The 22,600-nt window shown below is 40.1% G+C and overlaps 1 protein-coding gene across 1 annotated transcript in view; it reads left to right on the top strand.

The window, feature by feature from the left end:
- The first annotated feature begins 1,256 nt into the window (after positions 1 to 1,256).
- The window catches only part of SGPP1 (sphingosine-1-phosphate phosphatase 1), a 36,060-nt gene continuing 14,716 nt past the window's right edge, over positions 1,257 to 22,600 (top strand). Inside the window, exon 1 of the mRNA XM_032624711.1 lies at positions 1,257 to 2,087. Within this exon, the coding sequence (XP_032480602.1) occupies positions 1,392 to 2,087 (696 nt within the window). The 5' untranslated portion in view covers positions 1,257 to 1,391. The remainder of the gene's footprint in view (positions 2,088 to 22,600) is intronic.

The raw sequence follows: 22,600 nt of genomic DNA, 5'->3' as shown, positions 1-22,600 counted from the left end.
AAGGGAGGGGAATTTTCCAGCCTGTTTCTTGGAAGAAGTTCAAATTTTAAAATTATAGACATTCACCGTACCTGAAATAACTTCCTGGAATTAGAGTTCAGAGCCCTTCTGATAAAAAACCATTCTTTCTAGAAGTCAAGTTTGTAACTTGTGAAACATGAAAGTTAAGTCTCTCAACCAGACGTATCAAACTCAAAAATCTACACCCTGTGTTCAGCCACCAATTATGTATCTTCTGTGCAACCCTGCTAGCTATTAGAATTTACTAAAAGGAATTCTATATGTAAGTCAATAATAACTGTGATCTCTTAAAACCAAACAAAGGCCAGTCTTGAAAATTCCCTGGGCAGACAAAACCAATTTAGTCATTTCTTGCTTATGCCTTTGGAAATTATAAACAAAATTTGAACTGTTTCTCACGGTTGATATGAGGTAACCACTGAAAATTCTACTATTTTAACCAATCACTATGAAGAAGAAACAGTCACGGCCTTTTCACTATATAAGCTGCTTTATAACAATATATCCCTGAGCCTCACTCCATGTTTTGGTTTGAGTGATTCTAGTTTGCAAACTGTTTTTTGGTGTGTGCACAATACCCTTTCACTAATGACTATTTCAGTGATTTATTGGTTTTACTTCGGCTATTTGTGAACTTTTGACAATCAATGACACGCTATTGTCCTGGGATCTATATCTACTCTTGTCACCACTAGTCAACTGGCACGTGGCTTTCAGGACACCAACCATCAGGGACAGCTCCGTAATTACTTGTTATTCCTTGAGTCGAACGATTCCGGGCGCATGGTGGTTACTTAGCCTTCATTCACCATTTGATTCTGTGCCAGCAGGTCGTCCGGGTGCTTGGCCACTGGCACCGCCGAACCTGGCACCAGGATCGTGGCCTCTCCCAGTCAACGCTGGACCGAGAGAAGCCAGCAGCCCCAGCTGGCGGGGAACAAGGGCTGAAGTTGGAGAAGGAGGACGCGCAAAGTCCCGCCCGCCGAGCGCCGCGACGCCTGGTGGGTATTAATAAGGAGAACCTCAAGGCCGCGGCCCCGCCGAGCCTCAGGCGCCCTGACGCCGCCCGTGTGAGCTCGGGGCGGACCCAAGCGGCCGGGCCCCCTTCCAGTGTGGCCATGGGGGCGGGGCGGGGCGCGGCGCGCGCCGGCGCGTGGAGGCCGCGGGCAGTGGCGGAGCGCGCGGGGCGGGGACGCGCGGGGCGGGGGCGCGCGGCCGCTGAGGCCTGTGGCGCCGTCACCCGGCGGACTCGAGCGGGTGGAGGGAGGCGCCGCCGGCGAGGCGCGCGGAGACAGATCGGGGCTGCACCGGCGGCCGGTCCACCCTCCCGCCGCCGTCCTCCGGCCCGCGGACCGCGCGGTCCCGTTATCATGTCGTTGAGGCAGCGGCTGGTCCAGCTGGTCGGCAGTTTGCAGGACCCTCAGAAAGTGGCTCGTTTCCAACGGCTGTGCGGGGTGGAAGCGCCGGTGAGCCGCACCGCCACAGCTGCCGCCGACCCGAGGGAGGATGAGAAGGCGGAGGCGCCCCTCGCCGGAGAATCCAGGCGCCAAGAGCGGCAGCTGGGGGCGTCCAGAGGCCCCCCGCCGCCCGGGAGCGACCGCAATCAGTGCCCAGCCAAGCCGGGCGGCGGCGGCGCCCCCAACGGCGTGCGGAACGGGCGGGCGACCGAGCTGGGCCCGGCCTCGCAGCGCCGCGCGGGGGTCCTGCGCCGCAACTCGCTGACGGGCGAGGAGGGCCAGCTGGCCCACGTGAGCAACATGCCTCTCTACTACCTGTTCTGCTTCGGCACGGAGCTGGGCAATGAACTCTTTTACATCCTGTTCTTCCCCTTCTGGATCTGGAACCTGGACGCCCTAGTGGGCCGGAGGCTCGTGGTCATCTGGGTGCTGGCCATGTACCTGGGCCAGTGCACCAAGGACATCATCCGCTGGCCGCGGCCCGCCTCGCCGCCCGTGGTCAAGTTGGAGGTTTTCTACAACTCAGAGTACAGCATGCCCTCCACCCATGCCATGTCCGGCACCGCCATCCCCATCTCCATGATCCTCCTCACCTATGGCCGCTGGCAGGTAAGGGTCCCTGTCCTCGCCCGGCTCAGCCTAGGGGAGTTAAAGGACTCCGAGCCGCTGTTGCTGTCTGCAGTTATTTGAATTTGGCCGTTCCCCTCCCAAACCTCTCTTCCCACAGGTTTTCACAGTACCCGCAAACAGGCCCTTTTTAGCTTTTAAAAAAATAATGAAACGATGGGGGAAACCTTCAGACTTAGTCGTCAAACTCTATTTTAATAGTAATACCTTTGTTGGAACCTAAAGTAAACACTATTCGTGGAGTAATACATTATCATCGGGCTTTGGTTGAGTTTCTAAGCGATTTTAATTCTTGTGATGCACAGAATATAATTATGGTTACTTAATGTAATGTCCTTATAATTAATAGTTGGGTGACTAGGATTCACCCGTTTTATATGGTGCCTTTCCCCAGACTGATTTCTGTTTCAGTCCTAGGTAAAGTCATTGGATTTATCCCGAGACAATGTTTATGAAACAAACATGGTCGTTCAGGCAATGAAGTAATGAATTTTAAATGAAAGCCACCCTTTGTGGAAGTTAATGGAGCACCGCCTGACTGCTCTTTTAAAGGGGTGTGGTTGCTAATTTGCTGATAGACACAGTTTAATTAGCTTTTGGATCACTGATCTGAACTATCACTTTGAGCTACAGTATTATTGTTGAATTAGCTTTACAAATGGTTTTAAAGTTATTCTTAAAATTAGGGTTCTTGGTCAGACTAGTGGGTTTGTAAAAATGGTAAATATGACAGCAAGATCAGCCTGACAGCTGGGGATGAGTTTTTAACAGTAAACTTTTATATTTTGCCTACTTCTTCTGGCCTCCCATTTTTCAGTTTTTCATGGTCTGTAAATGTTACTTAGATTTAAAAGCGAATTCTTTTTTATACAGAAGCAAAATTTATTCTTAGACTGATTTTTTATCTGTCTTTCTAAAATTCTTATTTTAAAAAGTATAGTTGGTTTACAATGTTGTGTTAGTTATCTGCCTTTTAAATTGTAAGGAGGTTTGTTCATTCTGCAGACCAGTCCCTTAATTTAAGAATAAAGTTAATAACTATGAAGAATCTAAGGAATCAGTCTTCCTTGATTTTTTTTCCATTACAGCACAAAATCATTTCACACTGAGAAATACACATTCTGTATAAAACTCCATTATGGTAAGCTTACTTATCTCAGGCTTAATTTCAGTATAGATAAACCCTTGTCCTCATGGACATTTCTGTGCAGTGCATCTCTCTTACAGGAACATGGAAAGTATGTAATGTATATAGTAAGAATGGCAGAATTATGAGGGAAGAGTACCATGAACAGTTTTTTTTTTCCTGTTTAACCTAAGGAGATACGCAGTAATATTCAGATTGTAAATTAGTGCTGCCTGTTTTGCATAATAGATAAATATCTCAAGTTTATTTAATCTAAATGCTTCAGAATTTAAGACTGTCATTGACTTATAATATTAACTGGTTAGCTAATAATGGTTCTCTTATTTTTATGAGATTTTCCAGATTCCATAATAATAGAGTATTTTGTAACTCCTCGTTGAGTAGCTATGTTGCAAGCTATTAATATTAACAGTCCAAGAAAGAGAAAGTAGTTGTTGCTCATCATTCATTCAGAACACATGCTAACCGGAAGTCTGAAAACAGTACTGCTGGATTGTTTATGGGATGCAGCTATCAATATTTTAACACTTAAGGGTTATTTGAATTATCAGAATATGCTTACATTACAGTTTTTGAACAACCTAGTATATTTAATTCAAAGTTTGAGGAATTTATATACCATACAGTTTTAGAATTTGGGCTAGACAGGACTTTAAAAATCACCTAGTCTCAAACTGTCATTTTACAGATGTGGAAACTGACCAGTTACATTAGAATTAATCTTGGAAAATTGTTTCTTCTTTTACGTGTCCACTCTAAGTTTGAATAAACTTCCAAAATTTGAATGATTGTTTTTGGTTAGTTGGTTTTTTTTTTTTTTTTTTTTTGCGGTACGCGGGCCTCCCACCGCTGCGGCCTCTCCCGTTGCGGAGCACAGGCTCCGGAAGCGCAGGCCCAGCGGCCATGGCCCACGGGCATGTGGGATCCCACCGGACCAGGGCACGAACCCGTGTCCCCTGCATCGGCAGGGGGACCCCCAACCACTGCACCACCAGGGAAGCCCTGGTTAGTTGTTTTGAAAGAAAGACTCCCGTACGTGAAAGTTCTGTGTTTATGAATGTTTGGTTGTAATAATGCAGTACAAAAAACCAAAATGACTTTTTATATTTTTTACTTTTTAAAAAAATCCTTGTTTTGATTGAAAACAAAAGTACCTTCCTTTGCTTAAGGTGTTTTGGTCCTCTTCTCTGCCAATTAGTATTATAGTACTTAGGAGGCTTATATTTCCAGAGTGGGTAATGAAAAAAATATATATTGGAAAGTGGGATAAGAATTAAACAATGCAAGCCTAGTGTTTTTTTAATTAATAGCAGTTTTGGTTGACAGTTGTTTCCATCTGCTTGTGCTCCTACTGCTTATTCAGGACAGGTGTGTTTATTTCTAATGCCTAGGATGCTGAAACCTCTGGAAACTGAGTTATCTCACATGCTATCCCTTTGGCTTGAGACAACTACTTCACTCACTCCTCACTTCATGTTCTTAACTTGAAATCTGGACAAGATTCACTCACATGGAGCCTTTTAAATGAACCTTTTCTGTTTCATTATTCATTTGTTCTTAAAATGACAGTAAGCCAGAAAAATCACTTGGGGCTTCTGTAAAGTGCAGTTTCTGCACCTTACTCCCAGAGATTCTGATCCATTAGATAAGTGAGGGGTACTGCATTTTACTGAAATTCCCCAAATATTTTTGAGGAAAAAATGTACTTTCTTCAATCCATTCAAAAATATCAAGGAGGTCTGATTCCTTAGATTCTTTTTTTTGTTTTAATTTTATTTATTTTTGGCTGCATTGGGTCTTCAGTGCTGTGCGTGGGCTTTCTCTAGTTGGAGCGAGCAGGGGCTACTCTTCGTGTGGTACACGGGCTTTCATTGTGGTGGCTTTTCTTGTTGTAGAGCACAGGCTCTAGGCACCCGGGTTCAGTAGTTGTGGCACGTGGGTTCAGTAGTTGTGGCTCACGGGCTCTAGAGCACAGGCTCAGTAGTTGTGCCACATGGGTCTAGTTGCTCTGTGGCATGTGGGATCTTCCTGGACCAGGGATCGAACCTGTGTCCCCTGAACTGGCAGGCGGATTCCTAACCACTGCGCCACCAGGGAAGTCCCCTTAGATTCTTCATAGTTATTAACTTTTTTCTTAAATTAAGGGACTGGTCCGCAGAACGAACAAACCAACCTCCAGCCAGTAAAATCAACTCTTGATCCTTAGAATATATTTTATATTTCTACAACATTGCTGTCTCAGTTCTTTTGCAGTTCGATTCTTTGAATCTTTTAAAGATATGTTAATAATACAAAAAGGGAGATTGAAACAGTATGGCTCCAAACAATTATTTGATATGCTGGAAGAATTTTTTCCAGTAATGCAAGATAGAAAGTGTTATGGCATTTCTCCAGGTATTAAATAGCTTGATCCATTGGCCAAGATAATGATTATTGCTCTCATATTATTTGTTGGAATTTTTTGTAGTCTGAATTGGGAAAAAAATAAGAAGTAAGGGACATCAGATATTAAGAACATAGTCTTTTGAAGAATAATCTAAAATAAAGCACTCCTTTTGTATTTATGTCTGCATGTTCTTTCCAGAAATAAAAAGTCTTAATTTTTAAATAACATGACATATAATGAGTTCTAATTATATACTTAATTTAATAACATTAAGCAAGTTTTAGATGAATTTCATTTTTAAAAAATGAGTGACATCTCACATTTTATAGGGTTACCTATAGGTAACCTATAGGTGCTACCTATAGGGTTACCATTCCCAACTAGGGCATATGCTTTCACTACTTTTAATAATAATAATAGTTATATTATTATCTTTATTAACATTTATTAAGGTCTTACTATGGGTCAGACATTGTTTGAAATGTTTATTACCTCATTTAGTCTGCTCTTAAAACATCCCAATGTTTGGTCCTACTATTAATACAAGTTTACAGATTAGGAAACTGACATGGAGGAAGGATAAATGACTTAGAGTAACATAGCTAGTGAGTCACAGGCTGTCTTTTTTTTTTTTAATTAATTAATTTATTTTTGGCTGCATTGGGTCTTCGTTGCTGCATGCGGGCTTCTTCTAGTTGCAGCGAGCGGGGGCTGCTCTTCATTGTGGTGTGCGGGCTTCTCATTGCAGTGACTTATCTTGTTGCGGAGCATGGGCTCTAGGCGTGCGGCAGTAGTTGTGGTGCGAGGGCTCAGTAGTTGTGGCTCCCGGTCTCTAAAGCGCAGACTCAGTAGTTGTGGCGCTCGGGCTTAGTTGTTCCGCGGCATGTAAGATCTTCCCAGACCAGGGCTCAAAGCCCTGTCCCCTGCATTGGCAGGCGGATTCTTAACCACTGCTCCACCAGGGAAGTCCTACAAGCTGTCTTTAAACTTACAGACAAACTCCAGAGCTTACAGAGAAAACTCTTTTCATATCATACTTTGTGATTTTTAAATAATCTTTGCAATAATAAAATTTTTGAAATAGATATGTATGTTCTTAAAATATAAAAACAGCTTTTATATACCTTGAGAAGATAATGTGTACATACATGTGCAATAATGATAAATATTTCTTTTAAACATTAAGTTGTTGACTGAAATCAAATGCTGATTTGATCATCTTTCCTTTCCTCTATCTTCCTAATATAAATAAAAAATTAAGCATAATGAAGTCTTTGGGGAAAAAAAGAACATAAGATATTCCATCATAATGTAGTTTATTGTAGATTAAAAAGGAAGATATCTGTGAGATCATGAAACAATAAAAGAAAGGCAAGACATAAGAGTTAGAAAAGTAGGTCACAAATGAGAGAGACCAGAAAAGGCTTCAAGAGCCAAAGAAACTTATCATTATAGTAATTCTTGGAAGAAACACAGTTTATTAAAAAATCAAATTGGTTCGCTACTTTATTTCTTTTTACCTAGTATGATACTTGTGTTTGAAATGCACATTTTCCTGATTTTATAAGTACTTATTATTAAATCTTCATTTTAAATTAATTTATTTGAACAGGTAATAGATTGTAGAAAATTCAATATTTACATAAAAATATGAAGAGGAGAGGACAGTTTCTCTTCTTTTTCTGTTCCACAGCTATGAGAATCTCATTTCCAGAGGGATTCATTGTTAGAAGTTTCTTATTTAGTCTTATAGAGATAGTCTTTACTTTTGTAGGCATATATTTATATAGTTTATTTTTCATACAAATGGCAACATACCTTTCTGGACCTTGCTTTTTTAATGTAGAAATATATTTGGGAGATTTTCCTTTTCTTTTACCCAAAAATTAACGAATACTAATTTTGTGCTTGCGATTGTCTAAATGCCTTACATGACTTTTAATCTCCATAAAATCCCTTGAGTATTGTCACTGGTTTGCAGAAGAAACTGAGGCAGAGGGAAGATAAGTAACTAGCCCAAAATGACTCTGCAAGTACCTAACAGAGCCTGGATTCAGACCCAGGCAGTTCTGCTATGAAGTGACACCATACTACTGTTATATTGCCTCTCCGTATTAGCATTTTCCATGTTTTATACAGAGAGCTATCTGATTTTTTTCACATGTGCATGATGTTCCAGTATATTAACAGCGTAATTTATTTAAAAGTTGACTATTCCAGTACTGCCAATTCAAAGACTTTCTCTATTTTTTTTCCTATCAGATTGTTGGTATTTTACTAATTTTTAAAAACTATACCTCTTTGGTTTTCTTTTTTTTCTTTAAGTCCTTGCTCTACCTTCAAATAATGTTACACCATTTCAAGTATAGCAACAGTATACTTCATTTTTCCCTTTTCCCAACTTTTTTTTTTTTTTGCGGTACACGGGCCTCTCACTGTTGTGGCCTCTCCCGTTGTGGACGCGCAGGCTCAGCGGCCATGGCTCACGGGCCCAGCCGCTCTGCGGCATGTGGGATCCTCCCGGACCGGGGCACGAACCCGCGTCCCCTGCATCGGCAGGCGGACTCTCAACCACTGCGCCACCAGGGAAGCCCTCCCTCCTTTGTATTATTGTTGTCGTACATTTTACATCTACATATGTTATAATACTCAGAATACATTATTATTTTTGTAGAGTGTTCCAGCATTATTTCTAGCAATATTTTTTTCTCCCTTCCCTCACATCATCCCCTTCTGGAACTTCAATCTCATGTATGTTAGATTTGTTTAACACTGGTCACTTGTAAATCACGAATGTGATGATGATGATGATGATGATTGCGGTGTTTCTGCTCTCTGTGCTTCATTTTGGATAGTTTCTATTGCTACAACTTCAAATTCACTGGTCTTCTGCAATGTCTAGTTTTCTGGTAAACTCATCAAGTAGAATGAGATATGATTTTAGATACTGTATATTTTATATCTGGAAGTTCCTATTGGGTCTTTGGTCTAGTGTACAATTAAATTGCTTGTCAGTTTAATCTTTTTAGGCTTGCTAGAGTGGGTCTAGAATAACCATAGTCTAGAGCTAATTTAGCCTCACTACTAAGGTGATAACCTTCCAAAGACTACCCAATTCCCTCAGCACTCTGCCTGGTGGGAAAGCAATTACAGGCCTGTGTAAGCTTTGGGAATTATTTGGCCTACTGCTTTCCAATAGAAAAGCCTGATGGATTTTCATCCCGTGTGTGCACAGGTTAGTTACTCAGCCAATGATTTGCAGAGACCCCCTCCACCACCACGGGGCTCTTTCTCTGTGTAGAGTCCTCTCTTGAAAATTATTGCTGCTTTGACCTCTGGGAACTCCTGTTTCTCTCCCCTCAACTCAGTGAGACTGTTGGACTTTGTTTTGCTTCCTCCTCCTGTGCTACAGCCTGGAGACTGCCTCTAGCAGCAAGCCAGGGCAGTCATAGGGCTCATCTCATTTGTTTTCCCTTTTCTCATGAATCACAGTCCTGTGCTATTTGTTTTCCAGTATCTGAAAACAGTTCTTTCATATAATTTGTCTAGTTTTCTGGTTGTTTACAGTGGAATAGCTTTTTTTTCTTTTACAACAGTTAATCGTTTATGGGCAGAAACAGAAATTCTCTTACCTCTACTTTTTTTTTTTTTTTTAACATACAACAGCTTACTGAGATGTAATTCATATACCATACAATTCATCCATTTAAAATATACAATTCAGTGGCTTTCAGTGTATTCATAGTATTGTACAACCATCACCACAATCAACTTTGGAACATTTTCATCATCCCCCAAAGGAACCCCATGCCCATAGCAGTTGTTCTCTATTTTCCCCCAATCCCTAGGCACCCCTAGGCAACCACTAATCCACTCTAGAGATTTGCCTACTATTGTCATCTCATGCAAATGGAAGCATACATATGTAGTCTATTGTGAATAGCTTCTTTCACTTAGCATAATGTGTTAAGATTCATCCATATTATAGCATGTATCAGTAATTCATTCCTTTTTATTGCAGAGTAATATTCCATTGGATGGATATACCACATTTTATTTATGCTTTCATCTGTCGTTGGACATTTGAGTTCACTTTTTAGTTATTCTGAATAGTGTTGCCATGGATATTTTTGCATAAGTTTTTGTGTGGACGTATTTTTTTTTCCTCTTGGGTTACTTACTAGCTTTTTTTTTCTTTTTTTGCGGTACGCGGGCCTCTCACTGCTGTGGCCTCTCCTGTTGTGGAGCACAGGCACTGGACACGCAGGCTCAGCGGCCATGACTCATGGGTCCAGCCGCTCCGCGGCATGTGGGATCCTCCTAGACCGGGGCACGAACCTGTGTCCCCTGTATCGGCAGGCGGACTCTCAACCACTGTGCCACCAGGGAAGCCCACTTACTAGTTTTTGAAGCCTTTTATGTAGTGGTGAAATTTGCCTTTTGACTGTGGTGTGATTTGGAAGTATGTTTCCCTAATCATTACTTCTCTTCTGACTTTTTTTCCAAGGAGAAATTTTTCTTTTTATGTATCAGTCTTTTATTTCATAGTTTTGCAATTTTGTGTATTATTAGGATGGCTTTCTACCATGGTTTCTTTTTTTTTTATTTAATTTATTTCTTCTTGGCTGTGTTGGGGCTTCGTTTCTGTGCGAGGGCTTTCTCTAGTTGTGGTGAGCGGGGGCCACTCTTCATCGCGGTGCGCGGGCCTCTCACTGTCGCGGCCTCTCTTGTTGTGGAGCACAGGCTCCGAAGCACAGGCTCAGTAGTTGTGGCGCATGGGCTTAGCTGCTCCGCGGCATGTGGGATCTTCCCAGACCAGGGCTCGAACCCGTGTCCCCTGCATTGGCAGGCGGATTCTCAACCACTGTGCCACCAGGGAAGCCCCCTCTACCATGGTTTCTTATAGTACTTTTATGGTTTCATTTTTTATGCTTAAATTTTTGAATCATCTCTTGTTTTGAGAAAGGAATCCAACTTGGTATTTCCCAATGGCACCATTTATTGAATAATCTATTTTTCCCTACTGACTTGAACTGTCACTTTTATCATATATTAAGTATAGGTATATATTTGGGTCTATGTCCATAATTTGATTTAGAATTGATATATCTAATATTTTGTGCAAGTACTATACTATTACATTTATTGTAGTTTTATAAATATTTTTTCAGAATTCTTGCTGTTTTTATTTATCTGTCTTCATGTACTTTTGATTCTGTCTAGGTCTAAAAGAAAAATCCTTTTGTGGTTTTTTTTTTAATTGGAAAGATAAAGTTGTCCTTTCACATTTAAGTTTTTCACCATCAGTTGCCTTGTACGTGCTGTGAGGTATGGATCTGATGTAATGTTTTATATAAATAATTAACTGACCTTGTGCCATTTTTGAATAGTTTATCCTTTCTCCACTTATCTATAATGCCACTTATGTTACATATCAAGTTCCCATGTATGTATGGGTCTAATTCTGGGTTCTCTGTTTTGTTTCCCTGGCCTGTTTGTCTCTCTCCTTAGCAATATTATCACCTTTCTTAATTGGTATAGTTGCTTTAGAATAAGTCTTGGTATCTGTTTATGAAAGTTCTCTATCATATTCTTCAAGACTGTGTTGGCTATTTTTGAATATTTGTTTTCAATATACAGTTTAGAATCAGCCCTTTAATTTCCATGTAAAAATCTGTCTGGACTTTTACTGAAATTGCAATGAATTTATAAATTAATATGGAGAGAATTGATAGCCTGACAATTTTGAATTTTCTTATGTTTGAATATGGTAAATCTTATTTATTTATGTTTTCTTAAATGCATTTCATGAAGTTTTGTAATTTTCTCCATATGGATCAAGCATATCTTTTGTTGGATTTATTTCTAGTTACTTTATTTATTTTTGTTACTGTTGTAAATGATATCTTGTTAAAATTCAAATATTCTAACTTTTTGTAGCTGGAATATAGAAATGCCCTTGGTTTTTATACATTGATTACATATAAACTTTGTTCAACTCGCCATTTAATAATTTGTAGGATAGTCTCATCTGTTCTCTATAGGGAAAATCATCTCAGCTGAGAATAATGACAAGTATATTTGTTCTGTTGTAGTTGTACACTTTTTTCCTTCTCATTGACTGAAAAGCTTTAATCAAGGTAATGACATTCAATTCCACAAATATGATCTCTTCACATTTCTAATAAGTAGTAGGCAATAACATAAGCCCTCCAGATATCAGAGTGACTAAAACAAATATGGTCTGTTTGCTCAAGGAGATTAGATTGGTGTTTTAGAAATACTCTTGTGTCTGTAGGATGGAAAATGGACTGGAGAGAAGCAAGACTGGAGGCAGGCAAGCCAGGCCTAGTAAGAGGTTACTCTGCCAGTGTAAGGGAGAGATGATGGGGACCTAGATCAGGAGACTGCAGACAGGCCTGCTGCCTGATTTTATATGACTTGTGAACTGTGAATGGTTTTCACATTTTTAAATAGTTGAATAAAGTCGAAAGAAGAATGATATTTTGTGACACGTGTACATTATATTATTCAAAAATTTAGGGGCTATACAGTAAAGCTTTATTGGAACACAGCCATGTTCATTCATTACATAATTGTCTGTGGTGCTTTTGTGCTACAGCAGCAGAGTTGTGTAATTGTGACCTTGATTGTATAGTCCACAAAGCCCAAGATAGTTACTTTCTGGCTCTTTACAGAAAAAGACTTTGCTGGCCCCTGACCTTTAGGTGGCAGTAGAGAGAAATGGTGAATTTGAGAGTTATTAGGAGGTAGACTGACAAGGCATGGTGATTAACTGGGTGTGGCTGTAAAGAGGAAAAAGTGGAATAAAGGATTATTCCCAAATTTCCAGATATTTGGAAAGGTGAGAAATATTAGTTTGATTTATAGAGATAGAAGATATTGAAATCAGGTCAGATTTGTGGAAAGGGGCAGGAGCGTGGAGGAGATGAGTTCTGTTTTAGATACGTTGAATTTGACGTGTCTGTAAGACAGCCATTTGCAACTATCTAGGAGGCAGCTGTATACATGAAAGAGACCTGGACAGGTTTGGTGTCAACAACATAGACGTGCAGAACAAAGTGATTAGAGTGGATGATATTGCCCTCAGTGAGGATACAGAGTAAGAAGAACAGAGGGTCTATAGGAAAAAAAAATTTAAAGACATCAATATTTAAGGAATGGATAGAGTAAAAAGAACCTGGACCAGAATCTGACAAGTAGCAGTTCGAGAGGTTAAGAGGATATCTTAGGGATTGTCTAACTAAGGCAGCGTGTGTGTGAGTGTGAGTGTGTGTGTGTGTGTGAGAGTGTGTGTGTGTGTGTGTGTGTGTTGTGGGGGTGCAGTGTTCTAGTAACCCATTTGAACTAGCTTAAGCAAACAAACAAACAAACAAAGAAACCAAAAAACGTTATTTGAAGGCTAGAGGGGGGCTGTCTTGTGGAAGTCAAGGATAAGAAAGTGCTACCAGGTCTCATGAGGGATTGGAGCTAGGCTCTGGAATGCTATCAGAACTAAAGGCATGCCATCCATCTTTGTTTCTTGAGGTTGCATGGTCTCTCATTTCTGCTTCTTTCTTTTCTGTCTCTACTTTGGCATGTGTATGTCAGCCTCACCCCTAGTTCTATGTCATTTCCAATTTCAAGCATGTAACAGAGACTGACTGACTTTCTGACTTTATTACTATTAGGAAAAAGAATCTAATCGGCTCAGCCCAGCCAATGGATTTGCTTCCCTAGAGCCAAGTGTCTGATTCAGGGGCTGTGGTCAAGAGAGCAGGATCACACAGTATGAGCATGTCTCCAGGGCCACACTGCTGGGTCTAAGTGGGGATGTTTGCAGAAGAGAGGGATATAGATTGGACAGTATCATAAAAAGAATATACTATAAACTACAAGTGAAAGAAAGAGAGGGTATTCTGGAAAGGGAAAGTAGTTAATATTGTTAAATGCTACTAAGGATAAACAGGATAAGTACTGAACCTTATAGAAGGCTTGGAAAATACAAGAATAGGAAAAAGCTAGTGTTAACTTTATTTCCTTACAATTTTGAAATAATTGGGACCATATTGTATACGGACTTTATTCTTTTTTTATTTAATATAATGTGATGGTAAATTTTGAGTCATATTGGCTAGGCCACAGTACGCAGATTTTTGATCAAACACTATTCTAGATGTTTCTGTGAGGATATTTTTAAAAGACACTAACATTTAAATCAGTAGATTTTGGATAAAGTAGATTACCTTCCATAATGTGGGTGGAGCTTTATCCAATCAGTTGAAGGCCTTAAGAGAAAAAAGACTGTCCTCCCCCAAGGAGGAAGGGATTCTGCCAGCAGACTGCCTTTGGACTTGAGCTACATCAAGTCTTCCCTGGGTCTCCAGGCTGCTTTCATACCCTGAAGATTTTGGATTTGCCAACCTCCATAATCCTTAAAATAAATCCAATAATAAAGCCAATTCTTTATAATAAATCTCTCAATATATATGTATACATATACATCCTATTGGTTCTTTTTCTCTAAAGAATTCTAATACATTATGTCATAAATTTTCTATCAGTGAAAATTCCTAGAAAACATTATTAATGAATGAAATATTTTCATATTCCTGCAAAATACTTTTTATACTATAGGGTTGTCCTTACTGTTGATATTATTATCTTTATAAACAAGGAAACTGCATTGCAAAGAGACTATAAAACTAGCCCATGGTCCCACACCTGAAGAAGTAGGCACCTTTCAGAGAGTCTGCCGAGTTCCCAACCCTCTGAAGGTTCCCTCACCTATAGGGCTGCCATATTTTCTCTACGTGTTCTTGCCCATCAGGAACTGAGAAGAGTACTGTTTGGGCAGGTTCCTCAATGAAGAAGTAGTGAATTCAGAAAGCTTTATCTACCATGTGGACTGAAGAACAGAGAAACTAGTCTGCAGAAAAAGAAGAATGAAGTGGATATGTAAAGAGAAGAGATGGTCCTGTGACTGTCCAGTTTATAATTCCAGTTTCTTCTTGAAGCTTAGCCTCATTCTGCCCTAGGGTTCTGTGAGATGCTCTGTGTCTTTACAGATACATCTCTTTTTTTCCCTTCAAGATAATTTAATATCTGTTATTTACATTTTTAGAGTCCCAATAAATGCATGTAGTAAGTGGCTAGACCCAGGTCCGTGTAGCTCCAAAAACTGATATTTTATTTTATTTTTTTGGCTTTGCTGCATGGCTTATGGGATCTTAGTTCCCTGACCAGGGATTGAACCAGGCCCTCGACAGTGAAAGCGCCGAGTCCTAACCACTGGACTGCCAGGGAATTCCCCAAAACTTATATTTTAAGCACTACTTTATTATCAATAAATGTTGATTTATTCATTGTTGTATGGTATATATAATTTTATTATAAACATGTTTATGTATAATCCTTGCCCTCATTTCTATTTCTTTAGTGAAGAATTCTAGGAGAGAGGTTACTAATTCAATGTATATGAACATTTATAGCTCATTATGTATTGACAAAATGCTTTCCAGAAAGGTTGCCTCAATTTTTACTCCACTAGCAGTGTATGAGAACAATGCAAGATATATCATTAATGTGTTCTTCCTGTCCTTTGTTGTTCATATAAACACTGTCCATTCCTCAAATGGAAAATATAATTTTTTTTCTTGGTGCTTGCCTTTGTCCCATGTTTAAGTTACTTAATTTTTGACTTCTACTAAGAACAGTCTTTGTAACTGCCTTTTTTTTTTATTTAATTTAATTTAATTTTTTTTTTTTTTGGCTGCTTTGGGTCTTTGTTGCTGCGCGCGGGCTCCCCCTAGCTGCGGCGAGTGGGGGCTACTCTTCGTTGTGGTGCGCGGGCTTCTCATTGCGGTGGCTTCTCTTGTTGTGTAGCACGGGCTCTAGGCGCGTGGGCCTCAGCAGTTGTGGCTCGCAGGCTCAGTAGTTGTGGCTCACAGGCTCTAGAGTGCAGGCTCAGTAGTTGTGGCACACGGGCTTAGTTGCTCCGTGGCATGTGGGAATCTTCCCAGACCAGGGTTCGAACCTGTGTTCCCTGCATTGGCAGGCGGATTCTTTTTTTTTTTTTTTTTTTTTTTTGGGGTACGCGGGCCTCTCACTGTTGTGGCCTCTCCCATTGCGGAGCACAGGCTCCGGACGCGCAGGCCCAGCGGCCGTGGCTCACGGGCCTAGCCGCTCCGCGGCATGTGGGATCTTCCCGGACAGGGGCAAGCAGACTCTCAACCACTGCGCCACCAGGGAAGCCTGGCAGGCGGATTCTTAACCAGTGTGCTAGCAGGGCAGCCCTATAACTGCTTTAATTGTAAGTAATTTTATTAACTTACTGACTAAAGTGAGTGTGAATGGAAAATGTCCTAATATAAAACATAATTCCAATTATGAGTGATAAATAGTTAAGGAAAGCATATCAGTAAGAGTAAAAACATTTGGTAGAATAACTGAGGGAATGTTTAGATAAGTGTTCTGTGATAGGATTTGCAATGAAAAGATTAGATAGTGGCATGAAATTAAAAACATCTAGGAGGTCATATAATCTGTTTTGGGTTTGGTAATTTTTTATTGATTTGAAAATAGGAAGGATTTGTACATTTTTCTTTCATCTTTTTGCTGTTGTTGTTGTCATTTTGCTTTTTTCTTTGGCCGCCCAGCTTGCAGGATCCCCAACCAGGGATCGAACCCACAGTCTCAGCAGTGAAAGTGAGGAGTCGTAACCACTAGACTGCCAGGGAATTCCCTCTTTCATCCTTTTTGATAAGATCTAAAGACTTAAGTAAAAACACTCTTTTTAGAGGAAATAACATAAATTCAGCAGATAAAGCTCAATATTCTCTAAGAAAAAGAAAATAGAAGCTAGGAACCCTTACCAAACTCAAAATTATTACCTATTTGTGTAGTGATAAAAGTGTAAAGTAATAAGCATGGTAAATTGGAAAAATCATCAGAATAGGCCACTAGAATATAATACTAAATGTTATTTAGCATTGCTGGGTCTGTTTCTTATTTTGTAAAGAGAGGGGAGAGGAATTAGTGTAAGATCCTTTGTACTTGCAATTAAGTGAAGTTTGTACCTAGCCTCCATTCTAAGAAAAACTAAGTAAAATGTATCTGTGGTATTTTTGATCCTAGGGATACAAGGAATTAAACAAAGAATACATTTTATACAGTTTATTATAGTGGTTAAGAGCTCAGACTTGGGAATCAGACCTCCAGTGTTTGAATCTCATCTCTGTAACTTAATACCTGTTTGATTTGGGGCCTCTCTCTGCCTGTGTCATTTAAATTAGAACACCTACCCCTTAGGGTTGTTCTGATGATTAAATGAGCTAATATTTGTAAAGCTCTTAGAATAGTGCCTGGTACATGGTAAATTGTACGTTAAATTATTTAATCTATTAACATCTCAGTAGAAAACAAACCCACACACATTTCTTCTAACATCTGCCTAGAATTGAATTTGGGGTATAAAAAAATCCAGTTTGAGTTTTCTATTGCAATGCCTTTTGCATTTTGAAAATTGCTGTACTTAATTGCCTTTATTCCACTTACTCTCCCAAGTGCTGAGGCAGCTCCAGAAGAGCTGTTGTCATCCCAGACTAGATTTGCTCCCAACCCTAGAGATTTGAATTAGGAATTAAAAAAAAAAAAAATCTCTACAGAATCTGTACTAGACACTGGAGAGATTTTCTGGGACCTTGTGAGCAAATAAGCTATATTATCCAAGAGACAATTAGATTAAAAATGATTTGACAGGTTACAATCATAATGAATTAATGAAGTGGATACTGCCTGGAAGAGGGGATTTACTAAATTTCTTTTGTTTCTACTCTGGTTTCTGCGGAGGGAATTAAGAATTTGTTGTTCACCTTAACTATCTGGAGAGCTGTGGGCTTGAGCTTCCTTTAGCAGCTCTAAAATGATGCAATCTATATAATATTACATGTAGCCCTTATCTTTTTTCCTCACAAATCCCTTCCCTATAATAGGAATCGGGAAATGGACTTATTTTGTTAACATAAGGTCACATCAACTAGTTTGCTAATAAATAGTATTTCCTTATTGTGGTTTGTAATATAAAAGATATTTAAAATTATAATTAAGTTCTATTGATGAGTTCTTTTGCTAAATTGTGATATAAAAGTTTGACAGTGAAACAGTAACTAAGATGACAACAAATGTGTATAGGTCAAAACAGTAGATTGAGCTGAAAATGTTTTAGTACACATTTTTATTAATATGTACATTAAATGACTGTATATGGGTCAGATTTTCTTTTACCTATTTGAACCGACATATTACTCTACATTAGTCTACTGGTGTGGAAAGTACCATGAAGGAAAACATGCTATTTTGATTAAATTTTTTTGATTATTTATTTTTGCTTTTAGTGTGGAAAATATAGTTCATATTGTGTTGTTGAATGAAGTGGCTTTTATATTTCTATGCAACTTGAGTTACTTTATTTTAGAAAGTGTATATTACTTTTAAAAGCTTAAGCTACAGAATTCTTACCTAATAATGTTTATTCTAAAACAAGTATTGGAAGTTCCCTTTCCTAGTTTACTCAACAGGATTTTCAGATTGCAGTTTATCATGGTGAATTCCAGAGATGCTCTTAGAACTAAAGTTTAACATAGCCCAGGTTTGAGGCCAGGAATTGAATGATACCATGGCTTTTGACCCCAAGTTATCTTGAATGAGTTACTGTAAGACTGATGTTCTTAGTGGCTAAAGGCTTACGTTTACTTCATTCAACAAGTATTTATTGACTGCCTACTATATGCAGACACTAGACAATAATTAAAATAAATACTATTATTTTAAGTACATATAAGCATTTGTAATATATATGTACATATAGAATATACATAAAATATATCCTAATGCATAAATATATCCTGTCAAAGATAAAGGTGTTTAATTTCTTTTATTAATATTTTGTAGTTTACAGTTTAATTTCTTTTATTAATGTTTTGTAGTTTTCAGTATACCATTCTTTTATTTATCTGGCTAAATTTGTTCCTACGTATTTTATTCTTTTGGGTGCTATTGTAAATTGAATTGTTTTCTTAATTTCCTTTTCACATTACTCATCACTGGTGTATAGAAACAAAACTTTTTTGTGTGCATTGATCCTGTACCCTGCAACTTTCTGAATTCATTTCTTAACTCTAGTAGTTTTTTGTGGATTCTTTGGGATTTTCTGTTTTTAACATCATGTCATCTGTGAATAGAGATAGTTTTACTTCCTAATTTAGATGTGTTTTATTTCTTTTCCTTGCCTAATTGCTCTGGCTAGAACTTACAATACAGTGTTAGATAGCAATGGTGAGAGGTAGACATCCTTGTCTTGTTCCTAATCTTGGCAGGCAGGGTGGGAGGGACCTTTCAGTCTTTCAACCATTGAACGTAATAGTATCTGTAGATATTTCATAAATGCCCTTTATCACGTTAAGGAAGTTCCCTTCTATTCCAAGGTTTTGAGAGCTTTTATTAAGAAGGAGTGCTGGATTTTGTCAAATGCTTTTTCTGCACCAATTGAGATGATCATGTGTTTTTTTTGTTTTGTTTTGTTTTGTTTTTGCGGTAAGAGGGCCTCTCACTGTTGTGGCCTCTCCCTTTGCGGAGCACAGGCTCTGGAGGCGCAGGTTCAGCGGCCATGGCTCACGGGCCCAGCCGCTCTGGGACATGTGGGATCCTCATGGACTGGGGCACAAACCCGTGTCCCCTGCATCGGCAGGCGGACTCCCAACCACTGCGCCACCAGGGAAGCCCATGATTTTTGTTTTGTTTTTAATTCATTCTATTAATGTGGTGTATTACATTGATTGATTTTTCTTTGTTGAGCCACCCTTGTATTTCTGGGATAAATACCACTTGATCGTGGTGTATAATACTTTTAACGTGCTGTTGGATTTTGTTTGCTAATACTTTGTAGAAGATTTTTGCATTAGTATTCACAAGGGATATTGGCCTGTAGTTTTCTTGTGATGTCTTTGTCTGGTTTTGATATCAGGGTAATAACAGCCTTACAGAATGAGTTAGGAAGTGTTCCCTCTGCTTCCGTTTTTTGGAAGAGCTTGGGAAATACTGACATTAAATCTTCCTTAAATGTTTGGTGGAATTCACCAGTGAAGCTGTCTGGACTCAGGTTTTTCTTTGGAGGTTTTTTTTTTTTTTACATCTTTATTGGAGTATAATTGCTTTACAATGGTGTGTTAGTTTCTGCTTCATAACAAAGTGAATCAGTTATACATATACATATGTTCCCATATCTCTTCCCTCTTGCCTCTTCCTCCCTCCCACCCCTCTAGGTGGTCACAAAGCACCAAGCTGATCTCCTGTGCTATGCGGCTGCTTCCCACTAGCTATCTATTTTACGTTTGGTAGTGTATATATGTCCATGCCACTCTCTCACTTTGTCACAGCTTACCCTTACCCCTCCCCATATTCTCAAGTCCATTCTCTAGTACTTTGGAGGTTTTTGATTACTTACTCACTTTCTTTACTTGTAAGTCTGTTTAGACTATATTTCTTCTTGAGTCAGTTTTGGTAATTTGTGTTTTTCCAGGAATTTGTGTATTTCATCTAGGTTATCTAATTTGTTAGCATATAATTGTTCATAGTTTTCTCTTATAATCCTTTTTTAAAAAAATAAATTTATTTATTTATTTTTGGCTGTGTTGGGTCTTCGTTGCTACGTGCAGGCTTTCTCTAGTTACAGCGAGCGGGGGCTACTCTTCATTGCGGTGCGTGGCCTTCTCATTGCGGTGGCTTCTCTTGTTGTGGAGCACAGGCTCTAGGTGTGAGGGCTTCAATAGTTGTTGCACGTGGGTTCAGTAGTTGTGGCTTGCGGGCTCTAGAGCGCAAGCTCAGTAGTTGTAGCAAAAGGGCTTAGTTGCTCTGCAGCATGTGGGATCTTCCTGGACCAGGGCCTGAACCTGTGTCCCCTGCACTGGCAGGCAGATTCTTAACCACTGCACCACCAGGGAAGTCCGTCTTATAATCCTTTTTATTTCTGTAAGATCAATAGTAATGTTTCCACTTTCATTTCTGATTTTAGTTATTTGCATCCTCTTCTTTTTTTTTTTTTTGTCAGCCAGGATGTAGATTTATTAGTCTTGTTGTTCTTTTTTTTTGCAGTACGCGGGCCTCTCACTGTTGTGGCCTCTCCCATTGCGGAGTACAGGCTCCGGATGCGCAGGCTCAGCGGCCATGGCTCACGGGCCCAGCCGCTCCGCGGCATGTGGGATCTTCCCGGACCAGGGCACGAACCTGTGTCCCCTGCATCGGCAGGCGGACTCTCAACCACTGTGCCACCAGGGAAGCCCTTGTTGTTCTTTTTAAAGAAATAACTTTTAGTTGTGTTGCTTCTCTTGTTTTTCTATTCTGTATTTCATTTTTCTCCACTCTTATCATTTTATTATTTCCCTCAGTTGCTAGCTTTGCATTTAGTTTGCTCTTCTTTTTCTAGTCCTCAAGGTACAGAGTTGTGACTGATTTCTTTCTTTTTTTTTTTTTTTTTTTATGCGTTACGCGGGCCTCTCACTGCTGTGGCCCCTCCCGCCGCGGAGGACAGGCTCCGGACGCGCAGGCCCAGCGGCCATGGCCCACGGGCCCAGCCGCTCCGCGGCACGTGGGATCCTCCCAGACCGGGGCACGAACCCGTGTCCCCTGCATCGGCAGGCAGACTCCCAACCACTGCGCCACCAGGGAAGCCCCTAATTTCTTTCTTTTTAATGTAGGGCTCCACTGTTATACACTTCCCTCTGAGTGCTGCTTTTATTGTATTACATGATTTTTATTATGATGTGTTTTGTTTTTACTTGTCTCTATTTTATAACTTCCCTGTGATTTTATCTTTGGCCTATGGTTATTTAAGGGTAGTTTAATTTCGGGACCTCCCTGGTGGTCCAGTGGTTAAGAATCTGTCTTCTGGGCTTCCCTGGTGGTGCAGTGGTTGAGAGTCTGCCTGCTGATGCAGGGGACATGGGTTCACGCCCTGGTCTTGTGCCCTGGTCCGGGAAGATCCCACATGCCACGGAGCAGCTAGGCCCGTGAGCCATGGGCGCTGAGCCTGCGTGTCTGGAGCCTGTGCTCCGCAACGGGAGAGGCCACAACAGTGAGAGGCCCGCATACCGCAAAAAAAAAAAAGGAATCTGTCTTCTGATGCAGGGTACACGGATTCGATCCCTGGTCAGGGAACTAAGATCCCACATGCCACGGGGCAGCTAAGCCTGCACCGCAACTACTGAGCCCTTCCGCTCTAGAGCCTGCAGTCCACGACTAAAGAGAAGCCTGTGGGCTGCAACTAGAGAAGCCCCCACACCGCAAGGAAGAGCCCTCGACTTGCAACGCGTGCCGCAACTAAGACCCAACACAGCCAAACAACAATTAAAAAAAAAAAAGAGTAGTTTAATTTCTACATACAGTTGATCCTCATTTTTCATGCATTGCTTGTTTGTAAGTTTACCTACTCAGTAGAATTTGTCGCTTGAGAATCAGTACATTCAGACCTGTGTAGAGTGGTGAAAAATTTGAGTCATCTGGTATACATGTTCCCAGCCAAGGCTGAGCAAGGCAATAAACTGCTTTCTTGTTTCAGCTGTTACACTGTAAACAAGAGTCCTTTTTGCAGTCTGTTCAGTACCACATTTGTCATGTCTTTGTGCTTTTTTTTGATGGCTTTGCTGTTTAAAATGGTCCCCAAGCTGCAGTGCTGTTTAGTGTTCCTACATACAAGAAGGCTGTGATATGCTTTACAAAGGAAATATACGTGTGTGAAGTAAGATTCATTCAGGCACCAGTCATAGTTCTTTTGGCCATGGTTCAATATTAATGCATCAACAATATAGTACATCCAGAAAATGGAAGAGGAAATCACTGATGTGTATGTAAGGCCACTTGGAAATGCTGAAGTAGTAGTATCTGTAGTGTCTGATGAAGCTATGGAAA

The sequence above is a fragment of the Phocoena sinus genome, chromosome 2 (genome assembly GCF_008692025.1).
Source record: "Phocoena sinus isolate mPhoSin1 chromosome 2, mPhoSin1.pri, whole genome shotgun sequence".
Classification (NCBI taxonomy): domain Eukaryota; kingdom Metazoa; phylum Chordata; class Mammalia; order Artiodactyla; family Phocoenidae; genus Phocoena; species Phocoena sinus.
This window is presented reverse-complemented; position numbering and strand designations above follow the sequence as displayed.